This window comes from Typopeltis vanoorti, chromosome 16 (genome assembly GCF_054136105.1).
Source record: "Typopeltis vanoorti isolate ZY-2024b chromosome 16, IOZ_Tvanoo_1.0, whole genome shotgun sequence".
NCBI lineage: Eukaryota > Metazoa > Arthropoda > Arachnida > Uropygi > Thelyphonidae > Typopeltis > Typopeltis vanoorti.
In genome coordinates, this window is record NC_143564.1 from 88,034,193 (window position 1) to 88,053,742 (window position 19,550).

Below are 19,550 nucleotides of genomic sequence, written 5' to 3' on the forward strand. Positions count from 1 at the left end.
TTATGGGGAGGGGGATACAAATATCTCCACTGTTATTCATCATCTATATTAATCAAATTATGAAGGAAAGTGATATGCGGGTCAATATCAAAAACCAGATATTCATTCATTCCATTATTTTATGCAGATGATGTTATACTCTTCAATAAATCCAACACAAGTGTAGGATTCCTTAACTAAATTGAATAACTTCACAGATTTGTTATGAAAATCAGTAATGAGAAGACATAAGCCTATGAAAAGAGGCAGAAACACTGAAAACATCAGGTATATCTTGAATGGGAAAATTATAGAAGATAAATATTTCAGCTATTTATTCAAAAATTTTAGTGAAGATGAAAAATTAATATGTAAATAGACAACAGAATAAGCAAAGTTGATAGGGAAGAAAGTCAAATGAATGAATTTATATGCAATAAGGGAGAGAAATTAGTGGCAGCAGCATCAGTGTTTGCACACCCATTTTAACTGAAGAATCTGAAACCTGTGGGGGAAAAAAAAAAAAAAAAAAATCAGCAGAGTAAACAGATGGCATCAAGAGAATAATCATATTAAAAATGAAGGCATTAGGAAGGAACTTGACATATTAGCATTTAGGAATATTTGGTCAAAGCTAATGCCAGAATGGAAGAGGAAAGTTTAGCAAATAGATGTTTGGTGGAAAGATGGCAGGGAAAAGACTCAGTGCAAGACCAAGATCTAGGTGGATTGAAGCATTAAGAAGTGCCTTAAAAGACCAAAATCTAAGATCAAACAATACTGGAGTGAGTCCTAACTGAGAACAGACTAATTTGGAGGAAAATCACTGATAAGAAGTCAGTAACAATGTAAAGCTTTTCACGAATTCAGAATATATAGGATTAAGTTTTCATTTAATTTCTGGTATTGAGAGTACACGTTTCTAAACATAAAACAGGTTTATTAAAATAAATGCTATTACCCAACAAGTTACATAAGACTTATGAGGGGAAGGGTGAAAAGTTCTGATAAACAAAAATGACTGATTTGTGAAACAAGGGAAAGACTTTTTTTTTCAGAGGATTGCAAATGATGCAGCAGCTGTGTAAACAAGTGTATAACACTTCATGGGGGATATGTAGAATAACGTGTAAGTTATATGGTTCTACCTCAATTCCTTCAAGGTGATTATCAGAACTTCTCAGCACACCCTCGTACATTATCAGTGGTACACGACTTGTATATATATAAAAAAAAAACCAGAAAAAAAATTACACAGCAGATGTTATCAGAACTTCAAAATTAATACATACAGAGAAAGTGAACAGAAAAAAAAAAAAAAAAAAAAAAAAAAAAAAAAAAAAAAAAACCTGTTGTATTGACTAATAAGTGTTGGAAAAATGGTAGTTGTTGTTATAATGTTCTGCGGCATACTTAGAAAATTAGAAACATGTGATCTCAATATTGGATATTAAATAAAGCTTTGCTATCATCTTCATCATCATCTGCTCACTGGGCATCCACAGATGCCGTATGGTCACTCCGATACTCGGTGATGTGTCACATCAGTCCTTGCCATGTAGTCCTGTTGTATGCTTTGCTAAGCCACAGAATTATAAATGTTCATCATAAGATTAAGTTGCTCAAAATGTGTTAAAATGTCAATAATAAGAATGACGATGATGATAATAATAGTGAAGTGGAGGTAGTAATAATATTATGGACTAATTACTTAATGAGATAAGAAAAAATACAGTTAATGGTGAATTTTAATAGAGGGGATATTCAGTGAGCAAATGGAAGAGCTGATAAATACATCAGGTAATAAATTTTTGGAGCAAATGCATGCTAGTTAACATGAACATGAATCTACTTGAGGGGGATTTTGGATTCACAACATTACAGGAATTAGTCCTGTTTCACATTGTGATCTTGATAGGTAGAATTTCAAGAAAGCTAACTTCAACGATATGTTAAGAGCATCAAGAAATAACTGGTAAATTGTTTAATGAATAAAAATAATGCAAAATGAGCAATATTGAAGAACAACTTGTATAAATGAATGCCTTCATTCAGAGAAGTCAATTTCATAATAAATCTAGGCTCAACAGGATGAATAATCAAGTTCTCATAAGAATATAAGAAAAAAAAAAGTATAGAAGTTATTCAGTATGATGATATGATTTGGTAACTTAATTACTGATTAAATCTGTTCTTCTTGCTTCTTGTCCACACATCACTGATGTGCAACAGATTTTTCTACAATCTCTTGAGAGTGTAGCTGATTAAAAAAAACTAAGGAAATAATGTGGTCAACTGTCCAATCATTAGATTTTTAAGAATCAAAGATGACCAGTCCAAGATGACAATTCTTGGTATCTTTCTGGGTCTGGATCCCACTGACAATACTTCAAATAAACGTTGAAACCAGTCTAGGTAGTGGCCCTTCCCATAATGTTTTTGCATTATGGGATACTGAGAGAAGTGATGTGAGGTCAATAGCTTTTATATTGACATCAATAGCTAGCTTGAAACTCCTAGTCATGAAGATACTTCACATGCATTTGCTTACACTAAAGTAAAGGATTAAACAAGAACATAATTTCTTGTCAAATGTAATTTATTATGATGAGAATTCAATATGTGGAGATAAGTAGAAGACTGGTGTTACTGGCAGTTTTTTAGTTAAAGTAAACTGTATAATGAGTAAGATCATAAAAAGTATATTAAATGTTACCTACCTTGAAACTCCAATTTTGGCAAAATGGGAAGTATATAATCTAAAGGGATATTATGAGCTGCAATTAACTGCCACAGGCAAAACTGCTCAAAAGTTTCCCACTCTAAACTGGCATCTGTAAAAAACATTTTAGAGTTAAAAGATTATGAAAAATGTCTAACAGAAGAGATTAACAAAGTACAGAAAAAATTTAGTTAGTTGGGTGTACTAGGTAATTTGACATACTGTGAATTTAAAGTCAATCATCTCTGAACCCTTTCTATTCATTTCTTCATCCTTTTGAAAATCATGTAACTAAATCTGTGCACACTAATCTATATATGGTCTGATCATAAATGTATACTATGGAATTATAACATCCTTATTCCTACATGTCAGTGTTCTCTGCATCATTGCCATAATGTGCTGTGCTGTGCTATCCACAAAATTTTAGCAAAATGTCCCTGAAATTTCAGGTCCCTATTCACCATCACCTCTAGATCCCTTATTTCATATATCTCCACAAAAAAATTCCCACTAATCTTATACTCTACATTCCATCTTTGCTTCAAGAATTTTAAAACCTTATAGTTTGCTACATTGACCTGGTAGTTCCACTCATTTGCCCATTCATTTAGTCTATTCAGGTACTCTTTCAAGACTACTACATCCATTCTACTCATGGTTCTCACCAACATAGTTCTTCCCAACATTAGCTTTTCTACATTCTGTATATGTTATTATTATTATCATCAGACATCCACTGAATAAGAACTGATCATGTTCTAGTGTGTCACATATATTACTCATCATACAATGCCTTAAAAGTAATCATATTTTTCTCTGCATTCTCAAGCAATGTATTCCAATCGCCCACCACATTTCATGCAAATGGGATCATAACATACTTACCAGCAAAAAACTTACTTCCATGGCCAGATTTAAGGTTGTGGTGGATCCTAAGTTATAACATTTATAAGGCCCTCTACGGAGTAAATTTTAGGAAATCTATACTGAGGTGAGGCCCTTTTTAAAGTGAGATCCTAAATTATAGCTTAGCTACCTCTATTCAGCCAGCTCACACCCTCCTTAGACAGCTTCCCGGAATGGCCTCTTATCCCCCCACCCCCCCATCTCATAATTTTATCCTGTCAGATGACTACACACACACACACACACACACACACACACACACACACACACACACACACACACACACAGGTATCCCTCGATTAATGTGGTTAATTAATCCCTCGATGTTACCACATATATCAAAATCGCATTAATCAAATCTAATAATTAAATGGTAAAAATTACAATTCGTCCATGATCGATTATTGTATTAATAATTCGTTTTATATGGTACTCTTTTAGAAAAGATAAAAAATGAATGCAAAGTTAATGTTTAATAAATACTTGTACCTACATTATTTACTGCAAGTTTTTTTACCAAAAGAAGTTATCAAGAGTCATTTGAACAGTTGTAGTTTTTTTCTTATCGGCATAAATTTTACGATAACAAGCAAAATGACTCTCCAGACCTCAGCAACAAGCAATGAAACATAAAGAAAAAACACTGCAAATATACTACATGATGGTACAAATTAAGTGGCTATTGAATCCAACATTATGTCAGAGCCGAATATAGAAACTACAATAGTTTCGTGCTGAAGATATAGAAACTAGTCCGCGCGGTTAGCCTAGTGGCTATGCGTTTCGCAACCATATGCCTGGGAAAGGAGTGTCCTAGGTTTGATTCCCGTCGGTGACATGAGGAGCTGGAGGATCTTCCTCAGCCATAGCCAAGTTAGCCAGTCTTGGGCGTGGACAGCAGGATTTTTTCCCCAGTTTATTCTGGGGTTTTTCATCCCGCAAAGCAGGCAAACTGGCCTTGAGAACTCAACACTACAGGCCATAGGATACACCGGGGCATAAGGCTGACCACCTTATCCTGTAAACGGAATGAGGTCCGATGAACAGTGGACCCTCGATACCGCAAGGTAAAAGAGGGTATAAGGAAGAAGAAGAAGATATAGAAACTAATAGTTTCGGCAGGTGCAAGCATAAGCAACCTTATGGGCAACTCGTAGTAAAGGTAGAGTAAGCTCCACATCACTTCCTTAGTATTTTCCATAATGTAAAACACATTTCCTAGAGGACACGATGATAAATATTGAATCCAACATTATTTCATAGCTGAGTATAGAAACTACAAGAGTTTCGTGCAGAAGATATAGAAACTAAAAGTTTCGGCAGATGCAAGCATAAACAACCTTATGGGCAACTCGTAGTAAAGGTAGAGTAAGCTCCACATCACTTTCCTTAGTATTTTCCATAATGTAAAACACATCTCCTAGAGGACATGATGATAAATATTGAATCCAACATTATTTCATAGCCGAATATAGAAAGTACAAGAGTTTCGTGCCGAAGATATAGAAGCTAAACGTTTCGGTGGATGCAAGCTCCAGATCACTTTCCTTAGCATTTTCTATAATGTAAAGCACATCTCCTAGAGGACATGTATGATTAATAAGCCTTTGGCTCTCTATTTCAGTAAGATATGATGGTTTTATTTATTTTCAGTTATAATCTAGAAATTATTGAACAAAGAATAAAAAAACAACAACTAAACCATACTACACTGATATAAGAAGTTACTCCTAATCCCAAGTAAGCAAACAGTTAAGTTTGCGCCTGAACGTAGTTCATGTCTAAAGGTGGTGCAACACCAGGGCAACTCATTGTAAAGGTGGGTAAAGCTCTGATCACTATCATTAGTATTTTCCATGATGTAAAGCACATCTCACTAAGAGATGTATATTGCAATACATTATGGGTGGGGTCACTACCCAGACCGGTTTCAACTGTTTTTGAGGTCTCCTCAGTGAGTAGCTAGACCCTAAATACCAAGGTTTTAGTAATATAGAGCCTTATCAACTTTACCTATACAAGTTGCTACAAGTTGCTTTTATTTTGAATAAGAATCTCTGGAGGAGATATAGATGTAAATAAGTTTTTTTACCTTGGGTAATGTACATATATATATATATATATATATATATATATATATATAAAAAATAAAATCCCAACACCATTTTGAAAGTTTATTTTTCACTTGGTCAGACTATAATAAATTTAGTTTAATCCTTTATCCAAGTGTGAGCAAACAAAGTTTGCGCCTAAAAGTATCTTCAGGACTGGGGTAAAGTGGTACAACACACTGGGCAACTCCTTGCAAAGGTGGAGTAAAGAGTTGCCTAGTGTTGTACCACTTTACCCCAGTCCTGAAGATACTATCAGGTGCAAACTTTGTTTGCTCACACTTGGATAAAGGATTAAACTAAATTTATTATAGTCTGACCAAGTTAAAAATAAACTTTCAACATCTTTCTCAAAATCCAGAGTAATTTAATAAAAAGGTGGCATACCGTTTGACAGCTCCTATAGGAGGAGATGACCTTGCTAATGCCTCTGCCTGATATCTCCACTTGGGCCTGGCTCCCACTGAAGACACCTCAATAAAGGTCGAAACTAGTCTGGGTAGTGGCCGTTCCCTTAATGTATAACATTATACAGGGTGTTCGGGATAAATTTGACATATTTATAATTAATTATATTTTTCTGTAAGTTACATGTATTAACACACACTTCTCTTCATTTAAAAGTTTGGACCCTTCTTCATTCATATACAAGATGTCAGAAAGGATGGATAGCTGGAACCCACCTGAATCATGGAAGAGAATAACTTGTATCATGATGATTTGTGCCCGCCATCAAAATAAGGATATTACGACTGCTGCCCAATGCTCCCTGAATACAGTAAAAACAATCAGGCATGAACTAGAGACTTGCAATGGTGACTACGAGGATGTAGCAAGAAGAAAGATCCCTAGCAGACGATCTGATTGCGTTCGTACAGCAGAATTCCTCGCAAATCTGCAGGAACAGGTGTTGAAGAACCCTGGCATTGGAATTCGGGCTTTGTTCGTGGAGTTGCTAACTGTAGTCAAGCCCTGGATAACAAGGGTAGCCAATGGTAGGCCGTATGTATGGCAGCAGGATTCGGCCCCTTGCCACACCTCTGGGAAAAGTCAAAAATGGTTGTCTGAAAATTTCTACGACTTCACCAGTCCAAATGTTTGGCCTCCAAACTCCCCAGACCTTAACCCCATGGATTATTTTGTATGGGGCGCAGTTGAAAAAGACACCAATCGCACTTCCAGTAATACAAAAGCCCAGTTAATGGATAAAATTAAAACAGTTTTTGCGGCCCTTCCCAGGGAGACTGTAGCATCAGCTTGTTCGAGGTTCCGAAGCAGAATTGAAGCTGTGATCGATGCTAATGGTGGTTATTTTGAGTAAATCTTGTTGATAGTATTGTAATTAACTCTGCCTGTAATGTTTTTTTGTCAATTCATTAAATTTAATAGATACAAATAAGATTTTCTTTTTCCTTACGAAACTGTCAAATTTATCCCGAACACCCTGTATATGTCTGCATGGAGAGATGTTTTGCACTGTGGGAGATACTGAGATAGGAGTGTTGGTAGCTTACTCCACCTTTGCAAGGAGTTGCCCGGTGTTGTACCACTTTACCCCAGTCATGAAGATACTTTCAGGCGCAAACTGTGTTTGCTCACACTTGGATAAAGGATTAAACTAAATTTATTATAACACCATTTTATATGTATACTTTCTATTCAGCTGTGGAACCTGTCTATATATTTATTAAGCTGCATCATTTATGGTGATCTATTTTTCAAATATTTCCCCCTCTTTAATTAAAACAGGTTCAATCTCAATCTTCAGAACTCCAACTTGAAAATTAAGTTTTCAGGTATCTAAATGAATTCATTTTTTTTTGCATTCTATTAATGAATCTGTGTGTGTGTTTGGAAACTCAATATATAAAAAGAAAAATATAACTATACAGAATAATGACTATTCTTAATGAATTCATTCAAAATCTTAAAACCTTGGGTCAAGTTTTTTTTTCTAACATTAACTACTAAACGTCTACAGAGACAGAAATTGACATATTTCAGTCAGCAAATAAAACATATGCAAAGGAAAGCAATATTGGAGGAAAGTGTGGCTTATCTTTTACTTGAAGTTTAAAATACACGCTTTCTAAATTAATCCTCACACAATTTGAAATAATGGGAGTTCTCTGAAGGAAAGAGCAGCAGCAAATCTACTTGGACACAATTATATTAAAAAAATGACAACTCCTATTATGCACTCCAGCAAACATCTCAGTCTCTATTAAAGTTGGTATCAAAAGCATTAATTATTTATTACACAAGTTTAAACTCTCCAGGTGATTTAACCAAACAGAACTAGAATATTCCTGTGTTTTTACTTGGCAGCTGTTCAGTTCATAAACACAGTGTACAATTTTCTTTCCTCTCTTCGATCACAAAAAAACGGTTAACATTATAGAAGAGTACATAACTTCTCAATAGCAACTTAAATAATAAGGAATCTATAGAAAATTGCCATTCATCTCTTACATTTATTTTTCTTATTTTTTAAGGGAAATCATTTATACATCTTTCTCTTATAACTGTACCCACCTTTTTTATATCACAATATTCTCTGTGATTTGTGACTGTGTAATTGAGTGATGTCACAAGTAGCAGGTATCACAAACAGCAAAGTGTAATAATGGCAGACAAGATACATTCCTCAGTGATACAGTCAAGGTGATACTTTTTTACTGCACCATATCTATTTCATATAGTTGGCAGAAAATACCTACAGGTATTTTAATTCCAATGATTAGGAATGTATATATGTCTTGCTGATTCTCTTTGTTAAATGTAGAACTGTTTCCTGTTTGGTGACTTTAACTATGGGGCACAGTTAGGCTTTACAGCCTCACTGATCATCTATCAACAGCAAAACTACAAATACCACTGCTGCATTCTTCACCAGAATATCACTTTGACAAATTGTCTTATCAACATGGTTACAGTTGTACATGTCTTTTATTCAATTCCAATTAACTAAACTAACAATAAACATCTTCTGTAAAGAAAATCATGTAAAGATTTTTAAATGAAGTGGAACATTCCTTCCATTCTATAAAAAAACCTCTCCCATGTTAATCTGGTAATAGCTCCTTACCAACTGATATGTCTCAATCATATCTTCCCCTCTATCCACTAGAATATAAATTACATTTCCTGACTTTTCTTCATATTCAACATTCCCGAGACCAGAAACCACCTCAGCCAATCATCCCCAGATCTTTTTAGGTATCTCTTTATTCTTTTGAAAACCAGGTGACCAAAGATGGGTATAGTAACTCACACATATAGTCTGATCAAGACATTATACATTAGAACCATAATCTCCACAGTGGAGATTATGGTTTAATTCATTCCTAAATATTGTCTTCATTCCATTAAACTGAAAAGTTAGGCTGTACAGATGGTATAATGGCTCATTGAAATCTGGAATTCATATCTTCCTCAATAAAGCTACAATTCATTAAGAATTAAGTAATTTGCTGCTAACTTCTCAGTATATATCCAATCTGCTTTACTGCCTTCTAGATTTCACAAAGTTCGTGTTTGGTCTTCCAGAGGCTGGCTAGCTCTGGGGGGGGGGGGTCACTTAAGGGTCAAATCTAAACAACAGTAAGGAGACCTTACTCAATGTAAGTTTTTTAAATAGAGCAAAGCACTAACTAGACTTCTGAAATGATGTCCAATCCTTCCTTCATATTTGTGCTAATAGGTATCCACTGGTTACTGAATGAGGATAGGCTGGTAATTTGAGACTTAGCTGACCAAAGTGGATTCTATACTGGCTTAAACCACAACCAAATAGGCATGGTATAACAAGAAGAAATTTCAAGCTAGCTGGATGTACTGCTCAGTTAAACAAGCACCTTCCTCTCCCTCACTGTTTTCATAAGAAAACCAGGGTAAACAGGTGAACAGTCAGCTATTAGAGCAAACTCACTATCAACAGCATTACTGAATATATATACCATCAACATATGCAGTATTAATGGAAAAAAAAGTCAAACTGGCAACTGAACTAGAAATGTATCACATGGACATAACGGGCGATACTGAGCGGAAGAAGACTAAAACAAGTGATATCCTGTTGAATAGTATATGTAGGATGTTATATTCAGGCAATCATAATCAAGGAAAGGGCAGGAGTAGCAAGGGCATTCAACACCAAATATGAAGTTTATCTTCATGTTTGCCATTTAACTTGCTTTCTAAATTGGAAAGAAATTTCAAGTAGAGTTAGGTGGGCAAACTTCAAAATGGGAAACTAGCTAATGAAATTTATTTGTTTCTATGGTGTTATAAAAGATTCTCCTAAGGAAGTAGTGGAGGAATTTTCTGAGTCATTAGAGAAAGCAGGTGACATAAAAAAAAATTGAAAGCTGGTTCTTCTTGGAGATCTAAACAGTAGGGTAGAAAATAAATACCTCACATACAGAAATGTTTTCAGAATATTTGGATAAAAATGCAAAGCTAATAATCATGATAATTTCCTGCTGAATTTTTATTCAGAACATGGAGTATTCATTTCTAACACCATGTTTCAATCCAGAAGTACACAAATTCGCATGGAGAGAATATGTAAGAAATAGAGAAAGTCTCGCTAACAGTGTTATTGTTGATAGTGATATCTTCATGCTAGCTTAAGACTCAAGAGGATATAGTGGATATGAAATTTAAGTGATGATCATTTAAAACCCAGTAGTCATCACTTAGATTTAAGCAGGATAAAAATGAATGTCACATTGAAAGAACAATATCTAAGAAAGTTTTAAAAAGTATTAAAGTTGAGCAGCTTTTACAGGTGAATTGTAGACTCAACTACACAAGTTTTAGTCAAGAAAAACAAGAACCAAATCTTGCAGTCACAATGCCAAACTCTAAAAAAAGTACTGTGAAAGGAATCAAAGATGATAACAATGACATGAAAACAAACTAAACGATATTCTGGATCTCTGGATAATTGCTTTGAAGGATTGGTAAATGAAACAAGTAGTAAAAGAACAGAGAAAGAAAATATTCAAGAGATTCAGTGCAATTAAAAGTACATATCAGTACTTGAGAAAGAAAATATTATCAAACACCTGAAAAAAAAAATGGAAAGGCAACTGGAGTGAATAATATTCTACCAAAAATGCTCAAATATGGAGGTAAAAAATAAAACAATGTGAGAATTAAAGAGGAATTTCATTACTAAGTTTTCCAGGTTTGTCTTACACAAGCAGAAAACAGGCTAAGAAAAATTGAAGAACAAGTTGAATTTAAGTCAAGCAGAGCTTTTCACTTCATACAACCAATAGTTCAGAAATCATGGGAATAAAACAATGATCCACATTTAAATTTTGCAGATCTGAAAAAAAAAAAAAAAAAAAGTATAAGGTAAGGTGCCGAGAGAAAAGTTACTGAATAGAAAATTATTCTTAGAAAGCTCTGCAGATGATGTTGTTCTCCTATACAAATCTAGTGCAGGTCTGTAGGATTCTTTAACAAAATAATTGCTATAACAGATTTAGTATGAATATTTGCAATAAAAAGACCAAACCTATGAAAATAGGTATGAACATTAAAAACTTCAAATACATTCTCAAAGGAGTACCAACAGAACAAGAAAACATTTTAGGTATTTAAGCAGAATTTTTAGTGAAGAATAAGCAAAGCTGGTATGGTGGGTTGCCAGTTGAATAAACTTATATGGAATAAGAGAGAAATTAGTGAAAACAATTAACTAGCATTATAAAAAAACAGCATTCAAACCAATTTTACTCTATGGATTTGAGATTTGGGATAGAAATAAAACAGTTAATCAAAGACTAGAGACCCAGATGTGGATATTCAGAGAAAAATTAGAAGAGTGAAGAGAGAGCATCAATGGCAGGATAAAATTAAAAATGAAGGTATTAGGAAGGAACTTCACATTGTTTGTATTCAAGAATGTGTAGAGTGGAATGGTTGCTTAAACAGAAAGAGAGAAGAAATGTTAACAAATCAGATGTTCGATGCAAAGATCACAGGAAAAAGATCAGGAGGAACATTAACATCCAGGTGGAGACTGATGAAGTTAAAAGTACCCTAGAAGACAGAAATATAAAATCTGATAATACTGGAGTACTGACAAGGAAAAGAATAATTTTGGGGAAAATTGGTAGGATTTTAGTAATAGTAGAATCTTAATCACTTAGAACGGTCATAATATCCTGTTTACTTTATCAATAAAATTTTGATCTCCAACAAAATATTAGCAAATATGGGATTTATTTCTATGTAAAAAAGATATATACTAATCAAAGCAAACATTACTGAATAGAAAATAATTCTTAGAAAACAAAAAAAGTGAAATATAAATACACATAACAAACAGAACAAACTGCACAGGATGATTTGCTTGCTTGCTTACTGCTCTATGAATGTACACATAGCCAATGTCACCATGCCTAGATGAATCACCTGACCAAAATCATTAGTTTGATGGATATGTCTCTTCACAGAATAATTTAATGAGCTACCAATGTGTATAAGCACTGTTTTTTATTGGTTACTTATTTATATATTGCAAAGAAATGTTTCCTTCTCTTCAAAAGCATTCCCCCCCCCCATCCCCCATCATATCTACAACCATGCATATCTAGGGTTACAGAATGACATATAATTCAACTTAGTGGACACAAACACATAATACCAGAACTGTAAATTATTAGTAATTAATTTGTCTCTAATGAAAGTATTTCTTCTATTCACACCTATTCTTTCATTCTCTTATATGTGCCAATCCCACATGGTTCATGTCTCATTAATAATTCACCTATTTACATCTTTTAATAATTTATATATACCAACCAAATATAGGATTCCTTTTAATTATTGGCTTCTAACATATTCTGTAACACACAACATTTTTCTGTCTACATAGTTCTGGTTCCAAACAAAGTGCACACTATCTGTGATATGCCCTCCAGATATGCAAACAGGAAGTGTAAAATAGGAATTCTCATATCATGCGCCAGACAAGATATTGTATTTCTCTTAACAGATGGTTACTCTGCAACATTATAACTGTTCTGACAAGTTTCCCACAGACATTCTTTGATTCTGTCATCCATTTAGACTATGTCACTTGCTAGAACAAGTTTTACTAGCAAGTAGATGGTATAGATTTGGATAGTCAGCTTTCTCCTAGCCTTGCAAACTGCTTTAAGAAACTATCTGAGCAGCATCTGCTCAATAATCTCTAAAGCTTTACACATGGTACAGATATGTGGATGATATTTTTGATTTGCAGTATGGCAAGGTTCCCTTTCTGAACTTCAAAATTTCATTACAAAGAAGTAGAAAAAGATCATCATATTTCCGTTTTAGACTTTCTAATTCTTCATCAGTCAGATGGTGGCTTTCAGTTTTCCTGAAAGAAAATCCACTCCAGGCTTTATATATCCATGCTCAGTTCACATCACCATCCTTGTCAAAAAATTTGGTACAATAGACTCTCATCTCATTGGGCTTACTCACTATGCTCGACTGAGGCACTGTCAACACATTTATTAAGACCGCCTTCTTCCAAGGTGATAAGTGGTTATAGAGTTCCTCTATCGACTGCCTCTCAAAAAGCTGTGAACCATGTCACCATCCAGGTTTCATTTTTACTATGGAAACATATAAAGAATAAGTAAAGCTGGTATAGTGTGAAGCAAGGCGAATAAATTTATTTGGAATATGAGAGAAATAAGCCAAAAGACTAAGTAAGAGGCAGTATGCAAGATCTTGTTCAAACCAATTTTAAAATATGGATCACAGAAGTGGGTAAGAAACAAAACAGTTCATAAAAACCAACAGTTTATAGAAACCAATAATCTGAGAATTATGAGAAATATTGCAGCAAACAGATGGCAACTATGATAGAACCATATTAAAATGGAAGATATCAGAAAATAATCTGACTTTATTCAAGAATGTGCATAGAAAGCTAATCTAAGATTATAAAATGAAACGTCTATAGCAGTGGTCGCCAAAGTGGTCGATATCGACCCCCAGGAGCGATATAACATTGTTAGGGGTCGATTGGGGGTCAACAGAAAAATATAAGACATCATTGTATGGGTTATATTTAATTCAGTTAACTTGGATTACCTCCATCCTGAATGACAACGCAATTAAGAGTGAATCATGGGAACAGTGACATGAATAGGACCTGTAAGATGGAGTAAGGTCATGAAAATAGTTGCTAAGGCCAATCAAGCAGGCCAAAATGACGTATTTACCAATAAACGGATGTTGGTGGTTCCTGCCCGGCCGGCGCGGTGGGAGCGAGATTGCAACACATGCATGGTTCTTATTTACTTATACTTACACGTATTCGATCCCAGTCTAATTTTCACGCATTGACATACAAGTGAGCGTTAATGTTCAAAAATTCATCAACATACATATTATAATTCAATTGTTATTCATTCATGAACTAAACTTCTCTATGGTAAAGAGTTGAGCAGGGCTGGTAGTAATACCGGTGATATTAATATCAGTAGTTTATTAATATTACTAGTAATACCAGTGATATTACTAGTGATAGTAATAGTAGTAGTAATAGTAATATAATAATATATACTATATTATACATACAATAAACACTGTAACTATAAAATAAACAATCTAAAAACTCACATAAGCATCTTTTTTTGCTTGTCCTATTATAATTACATAATAGTAAAATAGATAATAGTAAAATAAAGTAATAAGAGTAATAATAGTAATAATAGTAAATAAAGTAATAATAGTAAAATAATAGTAAAATAGTAAAATATAAAGAGTTGAGCAGGGCTGGTAGTAATACCGGTGATATTAATATCAGTAGTTTATTAATATTACTAGTAATACCAGTGATATTACTAGTGATAGTAATAGTAGTAGTAATAGTAATATAATAATATATACTATATTATACATACAATAAACACTGTAACTATAAAATAAACAATCTAAAAACTCACATAAGCATCTTTTTTTGCTTGTCCTATTATAATTACATAATAGTAAAATAGAGCGGGTCGATAAAAAGTCAAGAAACTCTTGAAGGGATCGGCGGTCAAAGAAGTTTGGTGACCCCTGGTCTATAGTAATAATGATGTGGAAAAGATGGATTGATGAAATCAGATATCTGACAAATACAGAAAAATTGGAAGAAATTTTCTATATTTGTCATGAAATTTTATTATTATTATTATTATTCCTGATACCTCCAAGGAGTCCGAAGACTCATCGTGGGAGGACATCTACAACTGTCTCTGCACCTAACCTCTACTACGAATCATCTCTATCAACGCCATCTGCCGCCTACCTCCAACACCACCACAACTAGTAATTTTTGTCTGTAAATTGCGTGTGTTCTGAAGGGCCGATTTGTATGTATGCGGGATGAAAAACCTGAGTTTCCAGGAGAAAAAACCCTGCTACCTCCGTATGAGATCGGCTAACTCACCTTCGATTGAAATCGACCAGATAAAGATTCCTCCCGTCGCGACGAGAATCGAACTTGGGCCTATTCCAATCGAAGGGCGCAATGTACCGTCGTTCTTCCAATTGCGCTACGGAGGCGCTTTGATCAGAAACTAGTCAGAAAATATTAATTCTGTAAGATGGGTATATCCTGAAGATAAATTCTTGAAGGCATATATACATCCAAAATAATTATATTTTAAATATTTCATTTATTTTATTCACTGTGATAATACTTGCAATACAGGAAAATTCACAAAGGAATGTCCAAACAAGAAAAGTTATTACAGGAAATAGCTTAAAGTAAATTCAATATGTGCTATAATCAGTTAGCATGACTGAGTGAAATGATATTATTTCCCAATTTAAGTGAGTGATTAATCAGTTAATGCGATTATTTTACATTATGTGAAATTTTTTGTTGCCAATCTGCAGCGAATGGCAGCACTTGTCAGTGTAGTAGCCAGTAGCAGTGCTGCAGGCAGTGGCTGGTGGCACTCGGCAATTGACTCACAGCTATCATCGCAAGCGTATGTACAAACTCTGTTTTCTTGCTCAATCATCACTTTTCCTTCATTTTGCTTTAATTTAGATACCTATGAGGCTTTATTATATTCAATCCCTGATATGGAAAAGAAAAAGACTGATAAAGGAAGTGGCAGTAATAAAAAGAGGAGAAAAGAAATTACATTAGAGGAAAAGCTGAAAAACTTGCTCAATTCCCATTCAGAACAGTTAAGTAAATATGATCTCCTTCAACTAGAAGACAGCTGCATATGAAGAAAAAGAAGGTAAGGAGTGTAAACAAGAAGAGAATGCTATGGCTAAGAAGCTAACTGCAAAAGAACCTGAACTTGTTTTCGATCACATTGAGCATGCTAAGGAAATTTTGTTTGGTGTGGATCCTGATATGGAATGAAGCTTCGAAGTCAGTCGAAATCTTGATAAAGCTATCGCAAATTGCATGACAAGATGAAAAAGTCAAGCACTATTCAAACACTTTAAATTAATTTTTTTTTGTAAAAAAGTAGCTCAATCAAATGTTGAGACTTTAAAATTTAAGCAAATGATTTTTATTAACTTTGATGATTTAACCTCTAATATAGCTTATATATATATTTTTTTTTCAAATTTACGTTAACTGATGGATGAATTATAATTATTCCTATTGTTTATTGTATTCGCTTAACGCGATTTTGCATTCTGCTTAGCACACATGAATTGATAGATTAATTAATCACGTTAAGTAAGGTTTTCCTGTAATTTAATTTAAAAATTACTAATTACATAATGCTATAATATATTACACTTACTTAGAACAGATAAAAATGAGTCTTTTCGAAACATAACCATATTTCCTTGTAATATGTGGCACAGCAAATCTTGAAGCTGCAACAGAAAAACAATTAAAAAAAAACTCCAAAAACAATAATTTTTTTTCAGAACTCAAAAATAAATAGATAAATTTATTTATATACAGGGTATTCGGGATAAATTTGACAGTTTCGTAAGGAAAAAGAAAATCTTATTTGTATCTATTAAATTTAATGAATTGACAAAAAAACATTACAGGCAGAGTTAATTACAACTATCAACAAGATTTACTCAAAATAACCACCATTAGCATCGATCACAGCTTCAATTCTGCTTCGGAACCTCGAACAAGCTGATGCTACAGTCTCCCTGGGAAGGGCCGCAAAAACTGTTTTAATTTTATCCATTAACTGGGTTTTTGTATTACTGGAAGTGCGATTGGTGTCTTTTTCAACTGCGCCCCATACAAAATAATCCATGGGGTTAAGGTCTGGGGAGTTTGGAGGCCAAACATTTGGACTGGTGAAGTCGTAGAAATTTTCAGACAACCATTTTTGACTTTTCCCAGAGGTGTGGCAAGGGGCCGAATCCTGCTGCCATACATACGGCCTACCATTGGCTACCCTTGTTATCCAGGGCTTGACTACAGTTAGCAACTCCACGAACAAAGCCCGAATTCCAATGCCAGGGTTCTTCAACACCTGTTCCTGCAGATTTGCGAGGAATTCTGCTGTACGAACGCAATCAGATCGTCTGCTAGGGATCTTTCTTCTTGCTACATCCTCGTAGTCACCATTGCAAGTCTCTAGTTCATGCCTGATTGTTTTTACTGTATTCAGGGAGCATTGGGCAGCAGTCGTAATATCCTTATTTTGATGGCGGGCACGAATCATCATGATACAAGTTATTCTCTTCCATGATTCAGGTGGGTTCCAGCTATCCATCCTTTCTGACATCTTGTATATGAATGAAGAAGGGTCCAAACTTTTAAATGAAGAGAAGTGTGTGTTAATACATGTAACTTACGGAAAAATATAATTAATTATAAATATGTCAAATTTATCCCGAACACCCTGTATTTATGATAAATAAATGCAGAATTCATTACAGTAGGAAATACTGTTTCTTACCTGGGTTGGATCTATACAAGAAACAATAAGATTCAGGAGTTCTGCATTTCCTATTGCAATATTGGGAAACTGTAATGAATAAAGACAAACATTCAGCTTCATGTTCTTTCTAAATATAAATAAATAATATTTGTATTTGTATTCAGGGAGTTACATGATATCTGACCACCTAACAACTAAATTCCAATCTTCTGATTAGTGCTTTTTCTGCTTTTGATAATGGGCTGCAGTACTGGTTTTGCATCTGATTTTTGGCTTAGTGCATGGCAATAATAGAGATGCTTTCTATTATTCTATTTTATTAATGGCTGTTAAAAAATAATAACTGTATAATATCAGTGTGTTCATTTTTTAATTTGGGGAAGACTGTCATTATATGGAAAGTAAAAAAAAGTGTAAAATGGATTTGCAGTATAATCTTTCACATCTGGTTTCCAAAATACACGGTGTTCTGCAAAATTTTCTCTCCCAACAACTTAAGTTCATTACTTACATAACTTAGTATTCTTCTTTTTAGAAGAAGAAGAAGAATTTAGTAACTAAGTTATTTGTGCATCCTCTTAAGCAACTGTTAAGAAAATGCACAAAATCAAAAAGAGAATACACAAATCAAAATGTTAATAAGAACCATCTAAAAAGAAATGCATATAAAGTTCTAACCATTACACTGTTTGGTTACATGATCATATTTTTGATTTGAATTTATAGTATCATATGAAAAAAATTCTATATATACTGACTGCAGCTAGAGTAATATGGTAGGCAACCTAGGCAAATGCCTAAAGCACTGACCGAGTGGGAATGCTGCTTTGCCATGTTAGCCATTCATATGAAGCGATGCATATGTGGCAAAGAAAAATAAATAAATAAATAAATAAAATAACAGTGTTTCATTTTCATCAATGAAAATCAAGTTAGTTAGTTATTTATGTGTGACATCATTTTGATGAGAATGGTCACTCCTATACCTCACTGGGTCTTTGGAGTGAAGTTTCCTGCTAGAAGTGGTTGGGTTGCAGATGCCCTTTCCACAAAGAGTTAGTAGGACAATCACAAATACCCATGCCCTTAATCGGATTCAAGAGCTTGCAGCTTCTTGACTGAAGAGTGGATATGCTAACCACTCAGCCAAATTCAATCAAAATGAGCAAAATACTCTCGGGATTTCAAAAACAGAAAAAGGAGAAATGCACTGAATTGGTAATTCAACAGTCTTCTAAATTTATGAAATCATAGTTTTCTTAAAGAGATTAACAAGGAAAGGAAGAAGAAGAATCAATATTTACCGCTATTGACAGAAAACCAACATACTATTGATGATAATCAAGCTGAATTAGTTGACACTATCAACTGAAATTGAGAAAGAACTGTTAAGAAGCAAACTGAATCAATCAACTTCAGCAATTCTGTTGAGTGAGTGAAATTAAGTATGCTGAAGAAAGAATATATATTTAAAAAATGTGAGAAATGAAGGTATTGATGCAGAACATTCACAAGCTCCAAGCAATTTCCATGTAGGATTTCTAGAAATACAAGCACTCAACAGTCTAGATGTGTTACAGATAGTGTTTGATGATATGCTTGTTATTTGGCCTAAGAGCATATTATTATAGTTATTATTGTACAGGTGCCTCCATGGACTCCAAAGAATCATCATGGGAGACCCAAACTATCCATACAATCTATCATAACTTTCCTTGAACCCATTCCACTCATTCACAACTCTCCAAGCAAAAATTCTAGTCCTCACACCCCTACTAACCACACCTTTATTCACCTTCCAGGAATTACCACCCCTGTTCTGGCCCCTCCATCAAAGTTTTAAACATTTCCCCTGCATCAATCTTATAAAATCCTTTAAGCATCTTAAATGTTTCTAATATACCCCTCTTTTTGTCCTATCAATGAACTTCT

The 19,550-nt window shown here is 34.1% G+C and overlaps 1 protein-coding gene across 2 annotated transcripts in view; it reads right to left on the minus strand.

The window, feature by feature from the left end:
* IntS3 (integrator complex subunit 3) overlaps positions 1-19,550 on the minus strand; it is a 598,644-nt gene that overhangs the window by 102,898 nt on the left and 476,196 nt on the right. For both annotated transcript variants that reach the window (XM_090406089.1, XM_090406090.1), the window contains 3 exons: positions 17,637-17,705; positions 16,506-16,581; positions 2,700-2,813 (listed from right to left, as the gene is read on the minus strand). In XM_090406089.1, coding sequence (XP_090262215.1) covers positions 2,700-2,813; positions 16,506-16,581; positions 17,637-17,705 — 259 coding nt within the window. The remainder of the gene's footprint in view (positions 1-2,699; positions 2,814-16,505; positions 16,582-17,636; positions 17,706-19,550) is intronic.